The sequence below is a fragment of the Mytilus californianus genome, unplaced genomic scaffold (genome assembly GCF_021869535.1).
Source record: "Mytilus californianus isolate M0D057914Y unplaced genomic scaffold, xbMytCali1.0.p SCAF_1, whole genome shotgun sequence".
NCBI lineage: Eukaryota > Metazoa > Mollusca > Bivalvia > Mytilida > Mytilidae > Mytilus > Mytilus californianus.
The window spans coordinates 44593979-44613016 of NW_026262581.1; the positions used below are offsets into that span (position 1 = coordinate 44593979).

The following is a 19038-nucleotide window of genomic DNA, read 5'->3' on the forward strand; positions in this document are numbered from 1 at the left end:
AGGACCACAAAAAACACCAGATGTGACCAATACCATTGGATGAATCTTGAAAGGAGTTATGATCCTTAAATGATGGTTTATGACGAATTTTTTGTATTCATGCCACTATTATCTATAGATATAGATAAAACTGTAAACAGCTAAAATGATCAGCAGTACAGGATAAACAAAAAATCCAAAAATGACCGAAACCATTGGCTGAGTCCTTATAGGAGTTGTTGCCCTTACAACAATATTTTGATTAACATTTATAATGTTGCAAATTATCTTTTAAAAAAAACTATAATAGATAGATGAAAACATAGTATAGCAAAAATTATCAGCTTTACAAGAGCTACATAAATTCCAATATGGCTGAAACCAATGGATGATTCCTTGAGGACTTATTGTCCTAAAATGACGGTTTTCACTAATTTTTGTGTCAATATCAAAAACTATAATAGAACGGTACAAATTGTGCACTGCAATAATAATCAGCAATACAAAATCTACAAAATAACATAACTGATTGAAATACCATAATTAAAATTAATTTGATAATGGCATATCTTTACCAGGTGAGCAATTCAAGGCACTTAGGAGCCTCTTGTTTGTTGTTTTGGCAATTATTTTCAAACTATAAAAGAAAGAGAAAAAATGTAAATAACTAATAATAAATATTCTCCTTCTCTCTTGTCTTCTTAAATATTTTTCTATTTAATTTTCAGACCAAGATTAGCTGAGATGGCTTCAGTTTTAAAAGCAATCACTACTCTCATCTCATCACTGAAGAAAGCTCCAGCTGGCAATGGTTAGTACAGTTTTAAAACATTAGAGGGTCCAGTAACTTTGTGAATGGTTTTGTCACAGTAGTTTTGGTCTGTTTGATAAAATTTTATTATAGATTAAAATCAGTTTATTGTCTCGCCTCGACAGAGTCAAAAAGTGAGACATAGGTATGCTGTTTCCGGCGACGTCGGCAGCGTCAACAATGTATTAGTTTGTGATTAGGTCTAGTTCATGGTGAACCACTAGTGGTAAGTCAATGATATTTGGTATGCAGTTGTATTAGCATTGGTACATCTCATTACCATGGAGATTATTAGGCCCCTTCCCCTCAGTCAAGGTCTATTGACTTTCAAACTTTGCTTAGTTTACATGTATTAGTTTGTGATTAGGTCAGTTTATGGGGAACCACTAGTGGTAGGTCAATGATATTTGGTATGCAGTTGTATTAGCATTGGCACATCTCATTACCATGGAGTTTCCCTCAGTCAAGGTCTATTGACTTTGAAACTTTGCTTAGTTTTCATGTATTAGTTTGTGATTAGGTCAGTTTATGGGGAACCACTAGTGGTAGGTCAATGATATTTGGTATGCAGTTGTATTAGCATTGGCACATCTCATTACCATGGAGTTTCTATCAGTCAAGGTCTATTGACTTTGAAACTTTTGCTTAGTTTTCATGTATTAGTTTGTGATTAGGTCAGTTTATGGGGAACTGTTAGTGGGAGGTCAATGATAATTGATATGCAGTTGTATAAGCATTAGCAAATCTCATTTCCATGGAGAATATTTGGTCCTTACCCCTCAGTCATGGTCTATTGACTTTGAAACTTTTGCTTAGTTTACATGTATTAGTTTGTGATTAGGTCAGTTTAAGATGAACCACTAATGTTAAGTCAGTGATATTTGGTATGCAAATGTATTGGTATTTGCAAGTTTCATTTCCATGGAGATTATATAACCCCACCCCCTAATTATGGTTCATTGACTTTGAAACTTTAACATAGTTTACAAGTAAATGTTTGTGTTTAGGTTTGTTTAAAGGGAACGACTTATGAAAAGTCAATGGTATTTGGTTTGCAGTTGTATTAGCATTGGCACATCTCATTTCCATGGAGATTGTTTAGCCCTGTACCTTCAGTCATGGTTCATTAACTTTGAATATTTGCATTGTAAAAATAACAAATAGGCGAGACATATCTCTGTGTTAACAGTTTATATTAAATAGTTCAATATAAAGTTCATTATTTAACAGTTTAAAAGGAGAAAACAATTACTGTAAATTCAGAAATTAGTGTGTGCATTTATTATTAAGAATCCCTGATTACTGGTAAAAAGGGGGGATCTAATTAATGCGTTTGATAAAAATTTGTGAAGGAAAATCACAACTGAAATTATGAATGCGAGTTATTGTTATTGCGAACTTTATAGCATTGCATTTTTCGCATTAATAAAACCATTGCAATAATTTCTGAATTTACAGTAATCAGAATGTGAAGTTTTGTCTTTTTGCCATAAGTATATTTATTTTTTTATAAATAAAAATAAAACAAATTTGTCTTTTGGAAGGTCATAAGAGAGAACAAGTTCTTTGAGAAAGATTTTTATATCTCCCTAAAGAGAGATTCACACTTTTGGGGAAAGGAGGAAGATTCTCTCTCAAGATGTTGAATGGTCGCCTTTATTAATATTAGAAAGATTTTTATATCTCCCTAAAGAGAGATTCACACTTTTAAAGAAAGGAGGAAGATTCTCTCTCAAGATGTTGAATGGTCGCCTTTATTAATATTAGAAAGATTTTTATATCTCCCTAAAGAGAGATTCACACTTTTAGGGAAAGGAGGAAGATTCTCTCTCAAGATGTTGAATGGTCGCCTTTATTAATATTAGAAAGATTTTTATATCTCCCTAAAGAGAGATTCACACTTTTAGGGAAAGGAGGAAGATTCTCTCTCAAGATGTTGAATGGTCGCCTTTATTAATATTAGAAAGATTTTTATATCTCCCATAAGAGAGATTCACACTTTTAGGGAAAAGAGGAAGATTCTCTCTCAAGATGTTGAATGGTCGCCTTTATTAATATTAGAAAGATTTTTATATCTCCCTAAAGAGAGATTCACACTTTTGGGGAACGGAGGAAGATTCTCTCTCAAGATGTTGAATGGTCGCCTTTATTAATATTAGAAAGATTTTCATATCTCCCTAAAGAGAGATTCACACTTTTGGGGAAAGAAGGAAGATTCTCTCTCAAGATGTTGAATGGTCGCCTTTATTAATATTAGAAAGATTTTTATATCTCCCTAAAGAGAGATTCACACTTTTAGGGAAAGGAGGAAGATTCTCTCTCAAGATGTTGAATGGTCGCCTTTATTAATATTAGAAAGATTTTTATATCTCCCTAAAGAGAGATTCACACTTTTAGGGAAAGGAGGAAGATTCTCTCTCAAGATGTTGAATGGTCGCCTTTATTAATATTAGAAAGATTTTTATATCTCCCTAAAGAGAGATTCACACTTTTAGGGAAAGGAGGAAGATTCTCTCTCAAGATGTTGAATGGTCGTCTTTATTAATATTAGAAAGATTTTTATATCTCCCTAAAGAGAGATTCACACTTTTGGGGAAAGGAGGAAGATTCTCTCTTAAGATGTTGAATGGTCGCCTTTATTAATATTAGAAAGATTTTTATATCTCCTTAAAGAGAGATTCACACTTTTGGGGAAAGGAGGAAGATTCTCTCTCAAGATGTTGAATGGTTGCCTTTATTAATATTAGAAAGATTTTTATATCTCCCTAAAGAGAGATTCACACTTTTAGGGAAAGGAGGAAGATTCTCTCTCAAGATGTTGAATGGTCGCCTTTATTAATATTAGAAAGATTTTTATATCTCCTTAAAGGGAGATTTACACTTTTAGGGAAAGGAGGAAGATTCTTTTTCAAGATGTTGAATGGTCGCCTTTATTAAAGTTAGAAAGATTTTTATATCTCCCTATAGAGAGATTCACACTTTTAGGGGAAGGAGGAAGATTCTCTCTCAAGATGTTGAATGGTCGCCTTTATTAATATTAGAAAGATTTTTATATCTCCCTAAAGAGAGATTCACACTTTTGGGGAAAGGAGGAAGATTCTCTCTCAAGATGTTGAATGGTCGCCTTTTTTAATATTAGAAAGATTTTTATATCTCCTTAAAGGGAGATTTACACTTTTAGGGAAAAGAGGAAGATTCTCTCTCAAGATGTTGAATGGTCGCCTTTATTAATATTAGAAAGATTTTTATATCTCCCTAAAGAGAGATTCACACTTTTGGGGAAAGGAGGAAGATTCTCTCTCAAGATGTTGAATGGTCGCCTTTATTAATATTAGAAAGATTTTTATATCTCCTTAAAGGGAGATTTACCCTTTTAGGGAAAAGAGGAAGATTCTCTCTCAAGATGTTGAATGGTCGCCTTTATTAATATTAGAAAGATTTTTATATCTCCTTAAAGGGAGATTCACACTTTTAGGGAAAGGAGGAAGATTCTTTTTCAAGATGTTGAATGGTCACCTTTATTAATGTTAGAAAGATTTTGTTTGAATTTTATGTTTAAGTTCAAATATATTTCTCTTTTCAGTGGAGAGAGGTGTGTGGAACCAGGTTATACAGCTATACCCTTCACTAGTTGACTGTACAACTTCTCCATCACCAAGTGTTTGTAAGGCACTCAAAGATGTTTTACATGAATATAAGGATCTGTTACAACCACTTAACACAGCTACACAAAATGGAACAGTATAATATCTAATTCTAATTCTAGTCATTAGCCTTACCTAGCTGACTGGCTTAAAAAATCCTACAATAGCCAAATTATTTATTCTATATTTAAGAATCTGCCTCCTTGAGAGAAGCACATCTTGGCTTTTGCTGATAAAGCCAAAAGTAATTCAAAACAAACCATTATTGCTTGCTGGAATTGGAATTCAACATATACAATAATATCGAAAGAAACAACCGTGTTAAGTTGCTTTTAATTTCAACGATTGTCACTGAAATAAAACACCACAGATGGTCATTTTATATTTAAAAAAGCAAATCTTATTCATCAACATAAAATGGTTTTTACAATCTATATCATTTTGTTTTGATAGAAATTTAATGTGCAAATGAAATTGTTTTTGGTTGATTCTTAATCCATTCTTCAAGAATTTTGTATGTTTTTACATTAAATCTACCTTAATAAATAATGGAAACAAATGAAATACTGACTAGGTATAGTAGATGCAGAGACTTCCTTTATAAAGAACTGATATATGTCACTTATTTATAAACAGAATGAATTTACTTTGTGGGTTAATTTGGTGATGCCTTTTGTTATGTTGCAATATACTTTTTTTGTTTTGTTTATAAAATTGGTTTTTTTTTGTATTTGTAAAGATTTTTGTATGTTGATAATTTTTTGTGCTTTGTTTGATTGTACTTGTGTATGTACAGACTGTTTATGCAAAGTTATGAGTTATTATATTTGTGCTTTGACATTTTTTCTTTAGCTAACCTATGCCAAATGGCTAGTAGCTATTGTGATCATTTGTCACTAATCTTTGTCAGTTAAGTTTATTAAAATCTTTTATTTTAAAATCACCATGTAAGTTCCAACCTGATTTGTCCAGAATCAAATCTAAAGGTTTTAGTTTCAAAATTGTATGGATATTTTCACAACCAAAAACAGTGGCCTAATTAACTATAAATACAATATGGTTAAAACTCTAATATTGAAAACATTTTCTACAAGTACATTTACTTTTCAGTTCTCATGTTGGTTAACAGGACTATATTCCTTGCAATATTTGGACCTGAACCTAAAAAACATGGAAACAGAAATTATATATATATATATAGGGAAGAACAAAAATTTGCTTCTGCAAATTTGCAGATTTAACATTGTTGTGCTGATATTTCGAGTAATTATGTATATATAAACATTTGATTCTCTTAGTTCAACCTGTAAGGCCATCTGATTTATTGCCATCATTTGGTGTCTGTCAGCTTTGTCACCATCTGTTAACTTTTTGTTTTCAAGAAGAATCTCTAAATTAAACTACCTTGCCAATTTTAACAAATTTGCCAAGAATGTCCCCTGAAACAAACAGCCTTCATTTGGTTCCAATCTTTAAAAGAAATGAGCATGTTAGTACTCTGGTTGTAAGTTAAAACCCAGCTTCACCACCAATCTATAAATTCACTTGGATTGCCAGTTTTCCTGCCAAAAGTTGTTGTTCACTCCTGTTATCTGGCTTCCATCTTCATCTTAAAAACTGACTGCCATTAATTGGCCAAGTGTGCTGAAAGTGGCATTGAACACCCTACTATCAATTAATCAATCCTCAGTTACTATAAGATGAAATGTTTTGAAACTTAACATGATTGATGAATTTGAGAGGCCCTCTGCAACCTGTTTTCTGTCGTTATAAATCTTTTCAACCCAAATAATCCAGACAAGCAATTCAGAGTCTTTGCAGCCATTAGATTTATGACACTGCCACTAGCTTGTCAGGGGAGTTTTGCTTGTAAGAATAACATCCCCTGGTCTGCTAGAAAGAAATAAAGACCTGTACCTAAGCTGAGAGAAATACAAGGACTAAAAACCATGTGGAAAAACAAAATATCATCAATTATATATTTTATTAAACAACATAATTTATTAATGAACAACAAGGATTTGTATAGTGATACAAATCCTTGTGAACAATAAACATTCTTCTGCTTTTCTCTAAACCTGCAAATATAAGATATATATCATTATTAATATTGTCAAATTCTGGCATTTTTATTATGATTTTAACTGGATTTCAGAAAAAAAGTCTCATAAGTCGAGTATAAGACGACCCTGTCAACTTTCTGAAAAAAAAATTGACTTATCCACTATCCAGTGACAATTACAGTAAATGTATTTTTAAACATATTTGCAGCAAATAATTGAGATAACATTGATTTTTATTAACCTATGTAGGATTATTTGTGACATTTGTCATTGAAACCTCTTAAGGTAATTAAACTTTGTAAATTGATAGTAGAAATTATCTTGCTTTTTAAGAGTTTGTATTTTATTCTTCCAGTTAAATTATTTGCAGTTTTGAATTATTAAGTAGAAGAATTTCTCAGTTGTATGTATCTCAGATTGTCTTATTGTTTGGAAGATAATGTTCATTTATTAATATAATATTCATTTTATGAATTAAAAGAAGCCACCAACTGAGCAATTTTAATTATTCATAAGGGATGAACTTCATAAACAATTTATTAAAGATTGATGTATCATTTTATATGTTAATTTTATTTGTTAATGATAATAGACAAAAAAATCATGTGATGTTTTCATATTTGTAGTTGTTAACATATTCATATGTCAGAGAAATATAAAATTGTTGGAACATCTTTCTGTGTTTGTTTTCGAAATTTTAAGATTTGTGTATACGTGTATTGCTATGTTAGTGAAAATACTATCTGGCTGAAGTATAGAAAGGTGCATTTTAATTTAAACATGATCCTCTGTTACATTTGAAACAAATAGACTATAGACATGGTTGTGACTGTGTGCATTTAAATTGTCTCTAGGATGCTACAATAACCTGTTGTTTGTTACTGCCTCCGTGGTCTTGTGGTGGCATGCTGGCCTCAATATGCAGGAGGTCATGGGTTTGATCTTCAGCCATGTCAAAAAAGACATAAAAAGTGGTATTTGCTCTTTCCCTGCTTAGCACATCACTTTGAGGAGTAAGAGCAAAGACTGGTTTGATAAAGGTATCTTCCTGTTGACTGTGACTACAGAACTATAACGTAAAAACTTGGCTCAGTAGGATGATTTAGTACAAAGCAGGGTTCTTATTCATATCACATCAAATGATTTATCTGCATCCTTGGTAGCTTGCTCACCTGTAATGGCGAAGGTTGTTGGTTCAAACCTGACCTGGTCAAATCAAAGACTTGAAAATATTTTATTTGCTGCTTCTCAACCAATTTAGCATGTGGCACTCAGGAGTAAGATCAATGACTGGTTGGCTTGGAGTCAATATAATTTGTCTGTTTTGGGTGACAAGTGTGGAATTTAGGAGTAAGATTAATGCCTGGTTCACTCAATTGAGTCAGTATAATTTGTCTGTTTTGGGTGACAAGTGTGGCACTCAGGAGTAAGATCAATGACTGGTTGACTTGGAGTCAGTATAATTTGTCTGTTATGGGTGACAAGTGTGGAATTAGGGAGTCAGTATAATTTGTCTGTTTTGGGTGACAAGTGTGGCACTCAGGAGTAAGATCAATGACTGGTTCACTTGAGTCAGTATAATTTGTCTGTTATGGGTGACAAGTGTGGAATTCAGGAGTCAAGACCAATGCCAGGTTCACTTGAGTCTTTGGGTGACAAGTCTTACTGTTTGTTACCGTATGAACTAGCAAGTTAGAAACCCTAATGTCTATAACAAGGCAGGGTTTCCTACGCCTATCACATTAACATGTTCTTGTCCTGAATATGCATTAAATTTGCCACTGAACATTTAATATCCAACATCTTCATCATCAAAATGTTGGTTTGTCTATATATCCTGAAGATATGGCTTGTGTACATCGTCACTATAATGGCTGTTCATATAAAATGTATATATACATTTAGGTTGCTGTTAAAAGCTGCAAACAATATCTAGTAACAGTATCAAGTAAAGGGATAAGAAAAAGGTACTAAATAAATTAAATAAAGATAAAAAATGAAATGTGTTTTTTTAATGCCCCCGCCTTAGGGGAGGAAGCATTAAGTTTTACCCTTGTCCGTCCATCCATATGTCCTGAAATTTGTTTCAGTTCTCTAACTTTAGTTTGCTTAAACTGAACGTTATGAATCTTATACACAATGCTGGGGCCTCGGTGGCCGAGTGGTCTAAGTAGTTACTACTGTAATCACTAGCCAGTCAACACTGAGGTTGTGAGTTCGAACCCCGCTCGTGCGGGTGCACTCGACTCCAATCTTAATTGACTAGGATTGTCAGTTTTCCTATCGAAGGTCGGTGGTTTTCTCCGGACACTCCGGCTTCCTCCACCAATAAAAACGGGCCGCCACGAAATAGCCCAAAAGCGGTGCTTAAAAGTGGCGTTAAAACACAAAAAATCAATCAAAAATATACACAATGCTTAGTACCACAAAACACAGATCAAGTTTGAATTTTGGTGGGGTCACTTTTACCATTCTAGAGTAATAATGCCCCTTTACAAGTTGAAACATTGCTGAGTTTTTCGTTTCCCTTCTCTAACTTAAGTTTGCCTCAACCAAACGTTATGAATAATATACACAATGCTTAGTACCACAAAACACAGATCAATTTTGAATTTTGGTGGTGTCACTTTTACTGTTCTAGAGTTAAGCCTTTTACAAGTGGAAAAATTGCTGAATTTTTTGTTTCCCTTTAACTTAAGTTTACCTCAACCAAATGTTATGAAACTTATACACAATGCTTATTACCACAAAACACCGATCACTTTTACCATTCTTGAGTTCTGTTTCTTTATAACATTTATTTAATATTTAATACAGTCTGACATTTTGTAAATGCCATGCTGGATACCAAATCCACAGGCTTGGGAATGGATCCCCCTTTTCATCTAAATATTTCTGTTGTTTTTATACGACCGCAAAAAATTTTTTGGGATCGTATAATGGTATGATGTCGTTTGTGTCTGCGTCTGAAGACACATTGGTTTCCAGACAATAACTTTAGTTTAAGTGAATGGATCTCTATGAAATTTTTTAAGAAGGTTCAATACTACAAAAGGAAGGTTGGGATTGATTTTGGGGATGATGGTCCCAACCGTTGAGGAATTAGGGGCCCAAAAAGGGGCCAAAAACAAGCATTTTTCTAGTTTCAGGATAATAACTTGTGTATAAGTATTTCGATTGCTCTGAAATTGTACCACAATGTTTAATACCACAAGTAGAAGGCTGGGATTCATTTTAGGGGATATGGGACCAACAGTTTAGGAATTAAGTGCCAAAAACAAGCATTTTTCTAGTTTCCAGACAATAACTTGTGTGTAAGTGTATGGATCTCTCTGACATTGTGCCACAAGGTTCCATATAAGAAAGGGAAGGCTGGGATTGAGTTTGGGGTTAATTGCCCCAAACATGTAGGAATTAGGGGCCAAAAAAGGGCCAAAAACAAGCATGTTTCTAGTTTCCAGACAATAACTTGTGTGTAAGTGTATGGATCTCTCTGAAATTGTACTACAAGGTTCCATACTACAAAGGAAAGGCCGGGATTGAGTTTTGTGGTTATTGCTCCAAGGGGGGTTTCAAAAAGGGGGGGTTGGGTCACAATGTTTTTAAGGGATTCTTATTTTTTTTTCAAAATTTTTAAAATTTCGAATTTTTTAAAAGTTTCAAGAAGAAATCTTCAATTGCACAGTTATGCGCAATGGATTTATAAGATCCTTGACCACATTTATTTTGTTTCAGAAACCTATATTATGTCAAAAATTTGATCACAATCCAAATTCAGACAGTATCAAGCTTGAATATAGTGTCCAAATTTGCCCCAACTGTTCAGGGTTCTACCTCTGCGGTCGTATCAGGCTGCGCTCAGCGAAGCATTTTATTGTTTTTTGGGTAAAGTTTGCATGAAATGCAATCAAAACCCTAAGGTGCTGACTTGATATCTATATCTTCCTAGGTTTATCACTACCTTTGATAGTTCAAACAAAATAGTGCAGTGAAGTGATCATTATTGATATCCTATCCAGTCAATGCCATGCAATTTATAAATGATATAATATAATTAGATATTCAAGTTACAATATGATGTGTATTTGAATTACAATAGGTGTACTTGTCAAGAACACATTTTTTTATTAAAAATTACATAAGTATGGTGTATAAATCTTTTATAAAAATAGGTTCAACTACAAATGTAAAATTTCAATCACAATCCAGTCACGTCTCAGTCCTTACAGCTGAAAGGAGGTGCTGGAACAGCTCCTCATTATCTGCTAGCTGCAAGATGTTACGCTGGGCGTATGGTTCAACGACACACTGATTTATATTCACAGTAAACTGCTTCAACGCTGTACAGTACAACAAGTTGTAAATGGTCCACGTCAGCATGCACTCCAAAACCCATTGTGGATGGGGGAGTGATATGTCGCTCAGACGACCGAGGACCCTGTATCCGTGGTGTTGGGTAATGGAACAGTTTTCCATCGTGGTAGAACTACAGTCAATCAGTACGTGTTGCACATCATACATTTCGGATACCTACCACACTGTTCCTGACCTGACAAGGCTTCCTGTGGACATTCACCACTGAGTCCGCGATTCATTAACCAGTAAAACAGCAACACAGTTAGCGGGCTGCCAAGCTGATCAGCCTGGCCCTGAAAGCAGCCGTTGTAGAGTACAGACTGCAAAGAAAACAACAAAATAGTAAAAAACCAAATCATAACAACTCGCGTAAACCAAGATGGCCGCCTACCAAAATGGCGACTTCAACCCGGTCTCACTAATTAGCGACAAGAAGAATTTTAGCGACAAGAAGCGTCGAGAAGCGACAAGAAGAATAATTTAGCGACAAGAAGCGACAAGAAAACTATTTAGCGACAAGAAAACATTTTTTTTTATCAAAATTACTTATTCCAAATAAATATTAAAAGAATATGCAAACGAAAACAATGTTAGCGACAAGAAAAATAATATTCTATCAATAAATAGATAGAAAAAATTTTTGAAACATAGATCTAATTGCGACATTTATTTGTGATATTTTATTATTTATTATGTATAAAGCAAGTATAACGTTTACCCTGTCGTATTATGATATTAATTTTACTTGTGTTTTAGAACAATAATATATTTATCTTATAATTTGTTTTTAAAACTCTCTTTGTACAATATATAACTAGTAAACTTGCAAAATGCATTATTTGTGCATCATTGTCCAGATAATACAGACACAAATTGTGAAATTTGTGTAAGAACTGAAATCAAACAAGAGGAAAACATAATTAAGATGTGAATATTTTTCATCATTTTATTTTGTGTATTGCCTCATTTAATGATATTTATCATGTTTATGCATAGTTAAATGTTAATTGAAGATTAAAGGAAATTAATGACAATCTTGAGTTTTCAACAGGTGTTCACTATTTACAATGATTGTATATTCTGTCGCGTGTAATTGTATAGTCTGACGCGTGTACAAAGTTGAAGGTGTTAATTGGATGTTATTGTAGCGATAAAACAAGGGACACGGGCCTCGTTATCCCATTCTTCCTTACAAATGTTTAATTTCTTCATCTATCAATATAATAATAAAAACTACGCAATCCCTTTCTTCCTCACAAATGTTTCATTTTTTCATCTATCAATATAATAATAAAAACTGCATAATCCCTTTCTTCCTCACAAATGTTTAATTTCTTCATCTATCAATATAATAAAAAAAAAATCAATTTATTTCTGCCCATATATTAAAAAAAAATTAAATGCATATTTTTTAATATTTATTTGGAACAAGTAATCTTAATTAAAAAAAAAGTTTTCTTGTCGCTAAATAGTCTTCTTGTCGCTAAAATTATTCTTCTTGTCGCTTCTTGACGCTTCTTGTCGCTTCTTGTCGCTTCTTGACGCTTCTTGTCGCTAATTAGTGAGACCCCTTCAACCTGTTCCTGACCAACTGCAGAAAATATTTAAATGCTCAACAATCGCCTCCGGGCACGAGCCGACCGTGCGAGGGCTGTATAGCCAGTCAAGGTCGTTAAACACTTCTTCCATCATCAAATGTACAATCATGATCAAAGGAAGATAACTCAACTCAATTTTCATACGACCGCAAAAATTTTGCGGTCGTATATTGGTATCACGTCGTCGTCGTTGTCGTCTTCCGAAGACACATTGGTTTCCGGACAATAACTTGTTTAAGTGTATGGATTTCTATGAAATTTTACCATAAGGTTTATGACCACAAAAGGAAGGTTGGGATTGATTTTGGGGGATATAATCCTTACAGTTCAGGAATTAGGGGCCAAAATGGGTCCCAAATAAGCATTTTTTCTAGTTTCCAGACAATAACTTGTGAAATGGTGTATGGATCTCTCTGAAATTATACCACAAGTTACCATATCAAAAAGGGATGGTAAGAATTTGCTTTGGGGGTTATGGTTCAAACTGTTTAGGAATTAGGGACAAAAAAGGGGGGGAAAACAAGGATTTCCAGGTTAATGGACAATTACTTAAGTACAAACATAATTTTAAAGCAGTGTAAGGGTGGTAATTCGAAGACTGCATGTAAATTATTTATAAAGAAATGTATTGTCTTTAGGTGATTAGCAGCTGTCAATTTATTTTTAGAAGTTACTATTTTAAAAATGTTTAATAAAGGTAATTTAATTATAGCCATGATTATGTATATGAAGGAATTTTCTTTTTAGATATTACTTTTTGATGTTGCTGATGGAGGCTTTTTAATTTTAGGCATGATTATGATGTCATTTTCTATTTAAAAAAATTATTTAATTTTAGCCATGATTATGTTTATTTTTAGATATTACTATTTAATTTTGCTGGTGAAAGTGTTTTCATTTTAGGCAGGATTATGATGTCATTTTCTATTTTAATACTTTTATGGTGTATTTAAATGGGTTTTTATGGTTGCAAAGTCCTAGCTGTCAATTTATTTTTAGAAGTTACTTTTTAATGCTGATGAAGGAATTTTATTTTTAGATACTACTATTAAAAGTTGCTGATGAAGATTTTTTTAATTTTAGCCATGACTATGATGTCATTTTCTATTTTAATACTTTTATGATGTATTTAAATGGGCTTTTATGGTTTAAAAAAAGCATTTTTCTAGTTTCCAGACAGTAACTTGTGATTGAGTGTATGGATCTCTCTAAAATTGTACTACAAGGTTCCATACTACAAAGGAAAGACTGCAATTGAGTTTGATGGTTAATGCTAAAAAGGATTTCAAAAAGTTTGGGGGAAAGGGGGGGGGGTCCAATTTTTTTTTATAGGATTCATTTTTTTTTTTCAAAATTATCAAAATTTCAAATTTTTTAAAAGTTTCAAGAAGAAATCTTCAATTGCATGTAGTATTGCGCATTAGATTTGTAAGATCTTTGACCACATTTATTTTGTGTCAGAAACCTATATTATGTCAAAAATTTGCTCACAATCCAAATTCAGATAGTATCAAGCTTGAATATTGTGTCCAAATTTGCCCCAACTGTTCAGGGTTCGACTACTGCGGTCGTATCAGGCTGCGCTCAGCGAAACATTTTATTTTAATTTGCATAGCAAAATACAATTCACTGTTTTGTTTGAAAATTCACAAAATTGCAAAATGAAAGCAATCTTTACCCTTCAGTACTCACAAGCACTTTGATTGTTTATTGTAAATATTCTCTAATATGATATGGTTGACGTCATTGGCACGAGCTGAATACACAAATGCATAAAGTTCGAAAAATCCAAAGATGTTTAAAGCCGCCAAAATTTAGAAGGAAAACGGAAACCATTTGAACTCTTGGACTTAATTATTTCATTCCTTGCATTTGGAGTTATACAGCTCTCGTGCGAATGACGTCAATCCGGTTATCAGTAATTGATTGACGAAATTAAAGCTTCCAAGGATTAAAGTCATATTAAACTAGTTTTTTTTTTGTAATTTTGATGTTAACGAAATAATTGAACCAATAGGTCCGAGTACACAGTTATCGTCCTTTGATTTTCGTTGTCCGAATAAAGTCCCTAGTGTGGACAGTGTGTTGCTTGCCAATTTTTTTAGTACCCCTTCCAAATGTATTCCTTCATGTTTTATGCCTCAAATAGCAAGTAGGGGGATGAAATTACACTGTAAAAAAATTTGGGTCATGAATTGTAAAGTTAAGTAGTGATTTGGTCCAGCTGAAAAAGGTTAAAAATTAGCACTTCAGAAGCTGTCAAAAGATTTCAAGACCCCCTTAACATAGAATTGTCCATATTTTGAGTTAGAGCCGATGAAGTTTTCTATAATTTTGATATGATTTGTCCCAAAAGTAGTACAACACACTGTAAAAATATTATTGAGAAAGCGCAGGTGGGATTTTTTTTATTTTCATTTATTGTCTAAAAGAAATGCACTACGAAATAACTGTGTACTCGGACCTAAGAGGCGAAATCAGTAAATATAGAATCTGTACTTTGGCAACTTCCCTGAATGATTTAATGGTGTCAATTTGTCAAATAGAATGAAACTAAAGGATTTAAACTTTTATTTGATAGAAATTCTGCAAAAATTATCCATTTTGGCATTATATGGTCAAAATAAGCATTTCAAAGCTTTTTCAATTTTGATGCATAAGTGGCATTCTGACTTTCTATGTGACAGGTTTTCCTGTGTCAATATTTGTGTTTCTATGCTTTAACCCAGTTGTATTACTCATTTGTGAACTCTGAATCTACAGAAAATAAGATTATCTCAGACAATATGTGCAAAATGTGTTGTATAAATGACCCTCGTGTAACGGCCTGTTTGGATCAAGTTAAATGTGAGGACCTAGGTACATAAAAGTTGAAGTCCATAATAAAGATTTCACTAAATTTGTATTAAAAGCACTTCACAATGTCTTTTGTACCTGTTTCATTTCACATAGTATCTTTCTTTTCTTATGTTAAATAGCAAGTGGTTCAAATATAAGCCTGCTGAGGCTAAAATTGCATGCAAGTTTTTCACTAAAAAGTGAAAAATCTTTGTATCAGACCATACTGTCTGCAAAAAAAGTTGAATGCAAGAGTCCTTTTATGCTCAGATTTATTGTATCGTGTAACCTGAGTATAGAAATTATAAAAAAGACACAAATTTTTATTTCCTATAGCTTCAGTATGCATTTTTAAATGTAAATATGTGCTACGGCCTAAATTGACCCTAAATTATTTTCAGTCTTACTTGGCTTAAGACCCTTTTATACTAATATGGTATGCTATTTGTAATTTTTCTTTCCACTTAAAGTACATTTAATACATATGTAAGGATTATTTATAACCAAAAAACTCCACAAATTTAAAATTGCTGGAAAATAATACATCTTCATGTAAGGCCCCCCTTCATTGGAAAACCTCCATTTTTTGGCACAGGCTCATGTAAATTTGACTTTTAAATAATTGTGATAAGTCTGATTAATCAAATGAGTATTCTATTGCTTTAAATAGATAATATGTCATATATTAAGGCCTTTAAAATGTAATTTTTTGCAATATTTTGATTTTTAAAGCCCCAAATGTTGATAGTTGAAATTTTTCAATTTAAACGTCAAAATTTAACACGCGAAGTTGAATATAGAATTTATCATATTGTCTATAATATATATCCTATTGCCATGAAACTTTGTCAGCAGTCTCATAATTTATTAAGCTTTAGTCATACTAAGTTTTATTAAGATTGGTCAAATTTTTCTATCCTATTAGGTCCGAGTACACAGTTATCATCCTTTGATTTTCGTTGTCCACGAATAAAGTCCCTAGTGTGGACAGTGTGTTGCTTGCCAATTTTTTTAGTACCCCTTCCAAATGTATTCCTTCATGTTTTATGCCTCAAATAGCAAGTAGGGGGATGAAATTACACTGTAAAAAAATTTGGGTCATGAATTGTAAAGTTAAGTAGTGATTTGGTCCAGCTGAAAAAGGTTAAAAATTAGCACTTCAGAAGCTGTCAAAAGATTTCAAGACCCCCTTAACATAGAATTGTCCATATTTTGAGTTAGAGCCGATGAAGTTTTCTATAATTTTGATATGATTTGTCCCAAAAGTAGTACAACACACTGTAAAAATATTATTGAGAAAGCGCAGGTGGGATTTTTTTTATTTTCATTTATTGTCTAAAAGAAATGCACTACGAAATAACTGTGTACTCGGACCAATACATGTATATATACTAAAGTAAGTCATGTGTGCATGCTTTTTTTTTTTTTTTTTTACGAATTTATAACGTATTATTGACAACTTATATTTCTTTCAGTGATTGTTGATCGCAAGCTTAATAACTCTCGAGTTCGTTGCCGAAGTTTACCGACATTGATAAACAATCGGCACAGAGCATGTGGAGCTCGTGTCAAATAAGTGAATTGATATAGCTATGATATTGATTTTTCATATTTTCCATGCTTTCCTTTTCCATAACAGTTGTAAAATAATTTGTTGTATTAAATTTGTTCATTCAGAATCAGTTATTACTATTTACCTTCCAGTGCACGTTTGTTGACATTTTTTCATCACGGTTAAATCACCGTCTTCTCCTCGCACTTGCAATGTGCGGTGGCCGAAGTTCTAGCGAGATGTCTCGAAGTTAAGGTCACGGCATACGGCAAAATATCGTCGAATTAGTGTACGGGAAGACAACAATTCAATAGCAGTACATTTATGAAGATTTTGATGATATAAAGGATTATCTTCTACAAGAAAGTTCACGTACACTTGTTTTATAGTAAAACTTAGCCATCAAGTATATAAAACATATTGAACTTTTTTTTTAAATTTGAAATTTCACATGACTTTAAAACTGAGTGATTGTACATACAAACCATCATCAGAAAAGAAAAGGTAAGTATTTTGAGTTGATACTTATAATTTTCTGCGTTTCGAAGTATAGAAGAAAATTATTGTACTAACGGTTCTTTCATATATATGTATGGACACGTGATATTAATTGTAGTATCACGTGAGTGGTCATTTTTCGCGGGTTAATTTCCCAATTAGACCATTCTCTCGCCAACTTCGAACTGGTCAAGATGGACACCGAGTTAGATGATTCAATTAAGGCAGTAATTCTACGCGAGGTGAAAAATGCAGTTTCCTCTTCACAGCAAGATCTTCTAAACAGCATAACTACAGTGATGGATAGTAGGCTTACATCTTTCCAGTCAAATCTGCAACAGTCACAGCAGGAGATTTCCCAAACTCAGATAGCCAAGCTTGAAGAAACAATGACTGACAATTATAGTTTTCAGCGTAAAGGAAACGAAAACCAGTATCGTCATGAGGTGAAAGTGTTAACCAAGCTGAAGGAAGCTAAAGCTAACCTGGAGGCTCCAGAATTGGGAATTGATTCTGTGCAGATAGCAAAGATGAAGATTATTGAAGGTATTGACTTAGTGCGTGAAAGGCAAAAACTTATAAAACTGGCCGACTCTTCCCAACTTGGATGGAAAGTCGTCAGTGAGTACGTAGCTAATCCTATCGCTGACGACTCAGAAGACGAAAAGAAAATGATGAGGGCTCAGTCTAGAGCGGAAAGAAAGAGTAAGGCAGAAAAAGTAAAGAAAGGCAAACCAAGACCAACACCTTATAGCAGGAACCCAGAGAAAGAAACCAAATCGGTTAAGCCTGGAAGATGTTTCAAGTGTGGAAATAAGGGTCATTGGATAGACGAATGTCCAGATATGAAAAATAAGATAAGTAATTCTTATTCACAAATTTTAGTTTTTGATAACATTAATGTAATACAAGGTCACTTTGTGCCTGTAGCCAATACTTCAAGTAATAATCTTGTTACAGAAGTGAATACTGTTAAAAATGCTCAGACGAAAATGTGTATTGATACGAATACAACCGTTCAGCATGAATGCGTCTCGCCAGTTGGTAGACTCAAGGTCAATATAGGTCAATGGAAATTGATTACCGAAAACAAACACATTATTGACGTTATTGAAAACGGTTATAAAATACCATTCAAAACCGAGCCTCAACACGCTGTAATTAAAAACAACAGATCGTCATTAAACAATAAGATATTTGTTCAAGATGAGATCGGCAATCTTTTACAGAAAAAATGTATTTCTGAGGTACAACAGGTTCCACAGGTAGTTAACCCTTTAACGGTCGCATACAACAAATCGAGCAAACCTAGACTTGTACTAGATTGTAGACATATAAACATTCATTTGTTCAAATTCAGATTTAAGTATGAAGATACAAAAATAGCCCGAGAAATGTTTCAGAAAGATGATTTTCTGTTTTCTTTTGATCTTAAGTCGGCTTATCATCATATTGAGATTTGTCAAATACATAGAAGTTTTTTAGGATTTTCATGGGATTTTGAAGGCAAAGTTAGATACTTTGTTTTTAATGTACTGCCTTTTGGTTTAGCTACGGCTGGGTATATTTTTTCAAAAATACTACGAGAACTGGTCAAACATTTGAGATCTGAAGGCAAAAGGATCATCATGTTTCTGGATGATGGTTTAGGTGGTGATCGAGATTTGAGCTCGTGTCTTAAAACTAGTCAAGAGGTAAA

General features: G+C 33.2%; 2 protein-coding genes across 7 annotated transcripts in view; both read left to right on the top strand.

Annotated features, from left to right (window-relative positions):
- Positions 1 to 7171, top strand: part of LOC127701890 (protein MON2 homolog) — a 126009-nt gene extending 118838 nt beyond the window's left edge. For all 6 annotated transcript variants that reach the window (XM_052205868.1, XM_052205898.1, XM_052205891.1 and 3 more), the window contains 2 exons: positions 708 to 790; positions 4374 to 7171. In XM_052205868.1, the coding sequence (XP_052061828.1) occupies positions 708 to 790; positions 4374 to 4537 (247 nt within the window). In that variant the 3' untranslated portion in view covers positions 4538 to 7171. The remainder of the gene's footprint in view (positions 1 to 707; positions 791 to 4373) is intronic.
- A 10197-nt stretch (positions 7172 to 17368) lies between these two features.
- On the top strand, positions 17369 to 18612 carry LOC127721027 (uncharacterized). Its single transcript, XM_052227749.1, has 2 exons — positions 17369 to 18335; positions 18596 to 18612. The coding sequence occupies exons 1-2, from the start codon at positions 17534 to 17536 to the stop codon at positions 18610 to 18612; spliced, it is 819 nt and encodes a 272-aa protein (XP_052083709.1). The 5' UTR covers positions 17369 to 17533.
- The last annotated feature ends 426 nt before the right edge of the window (positions 18613 to 19038 follow it).

What these genes read in the sequence shown, in the direction of transcription:
- LOC127721027 (XM_052227749.1), top strand. Translation starts at nt 17,534, where the DNA reads ATGGACACCGAGTTAGATGATTCAATTAAGGCAGTAATTCTACGCGAG.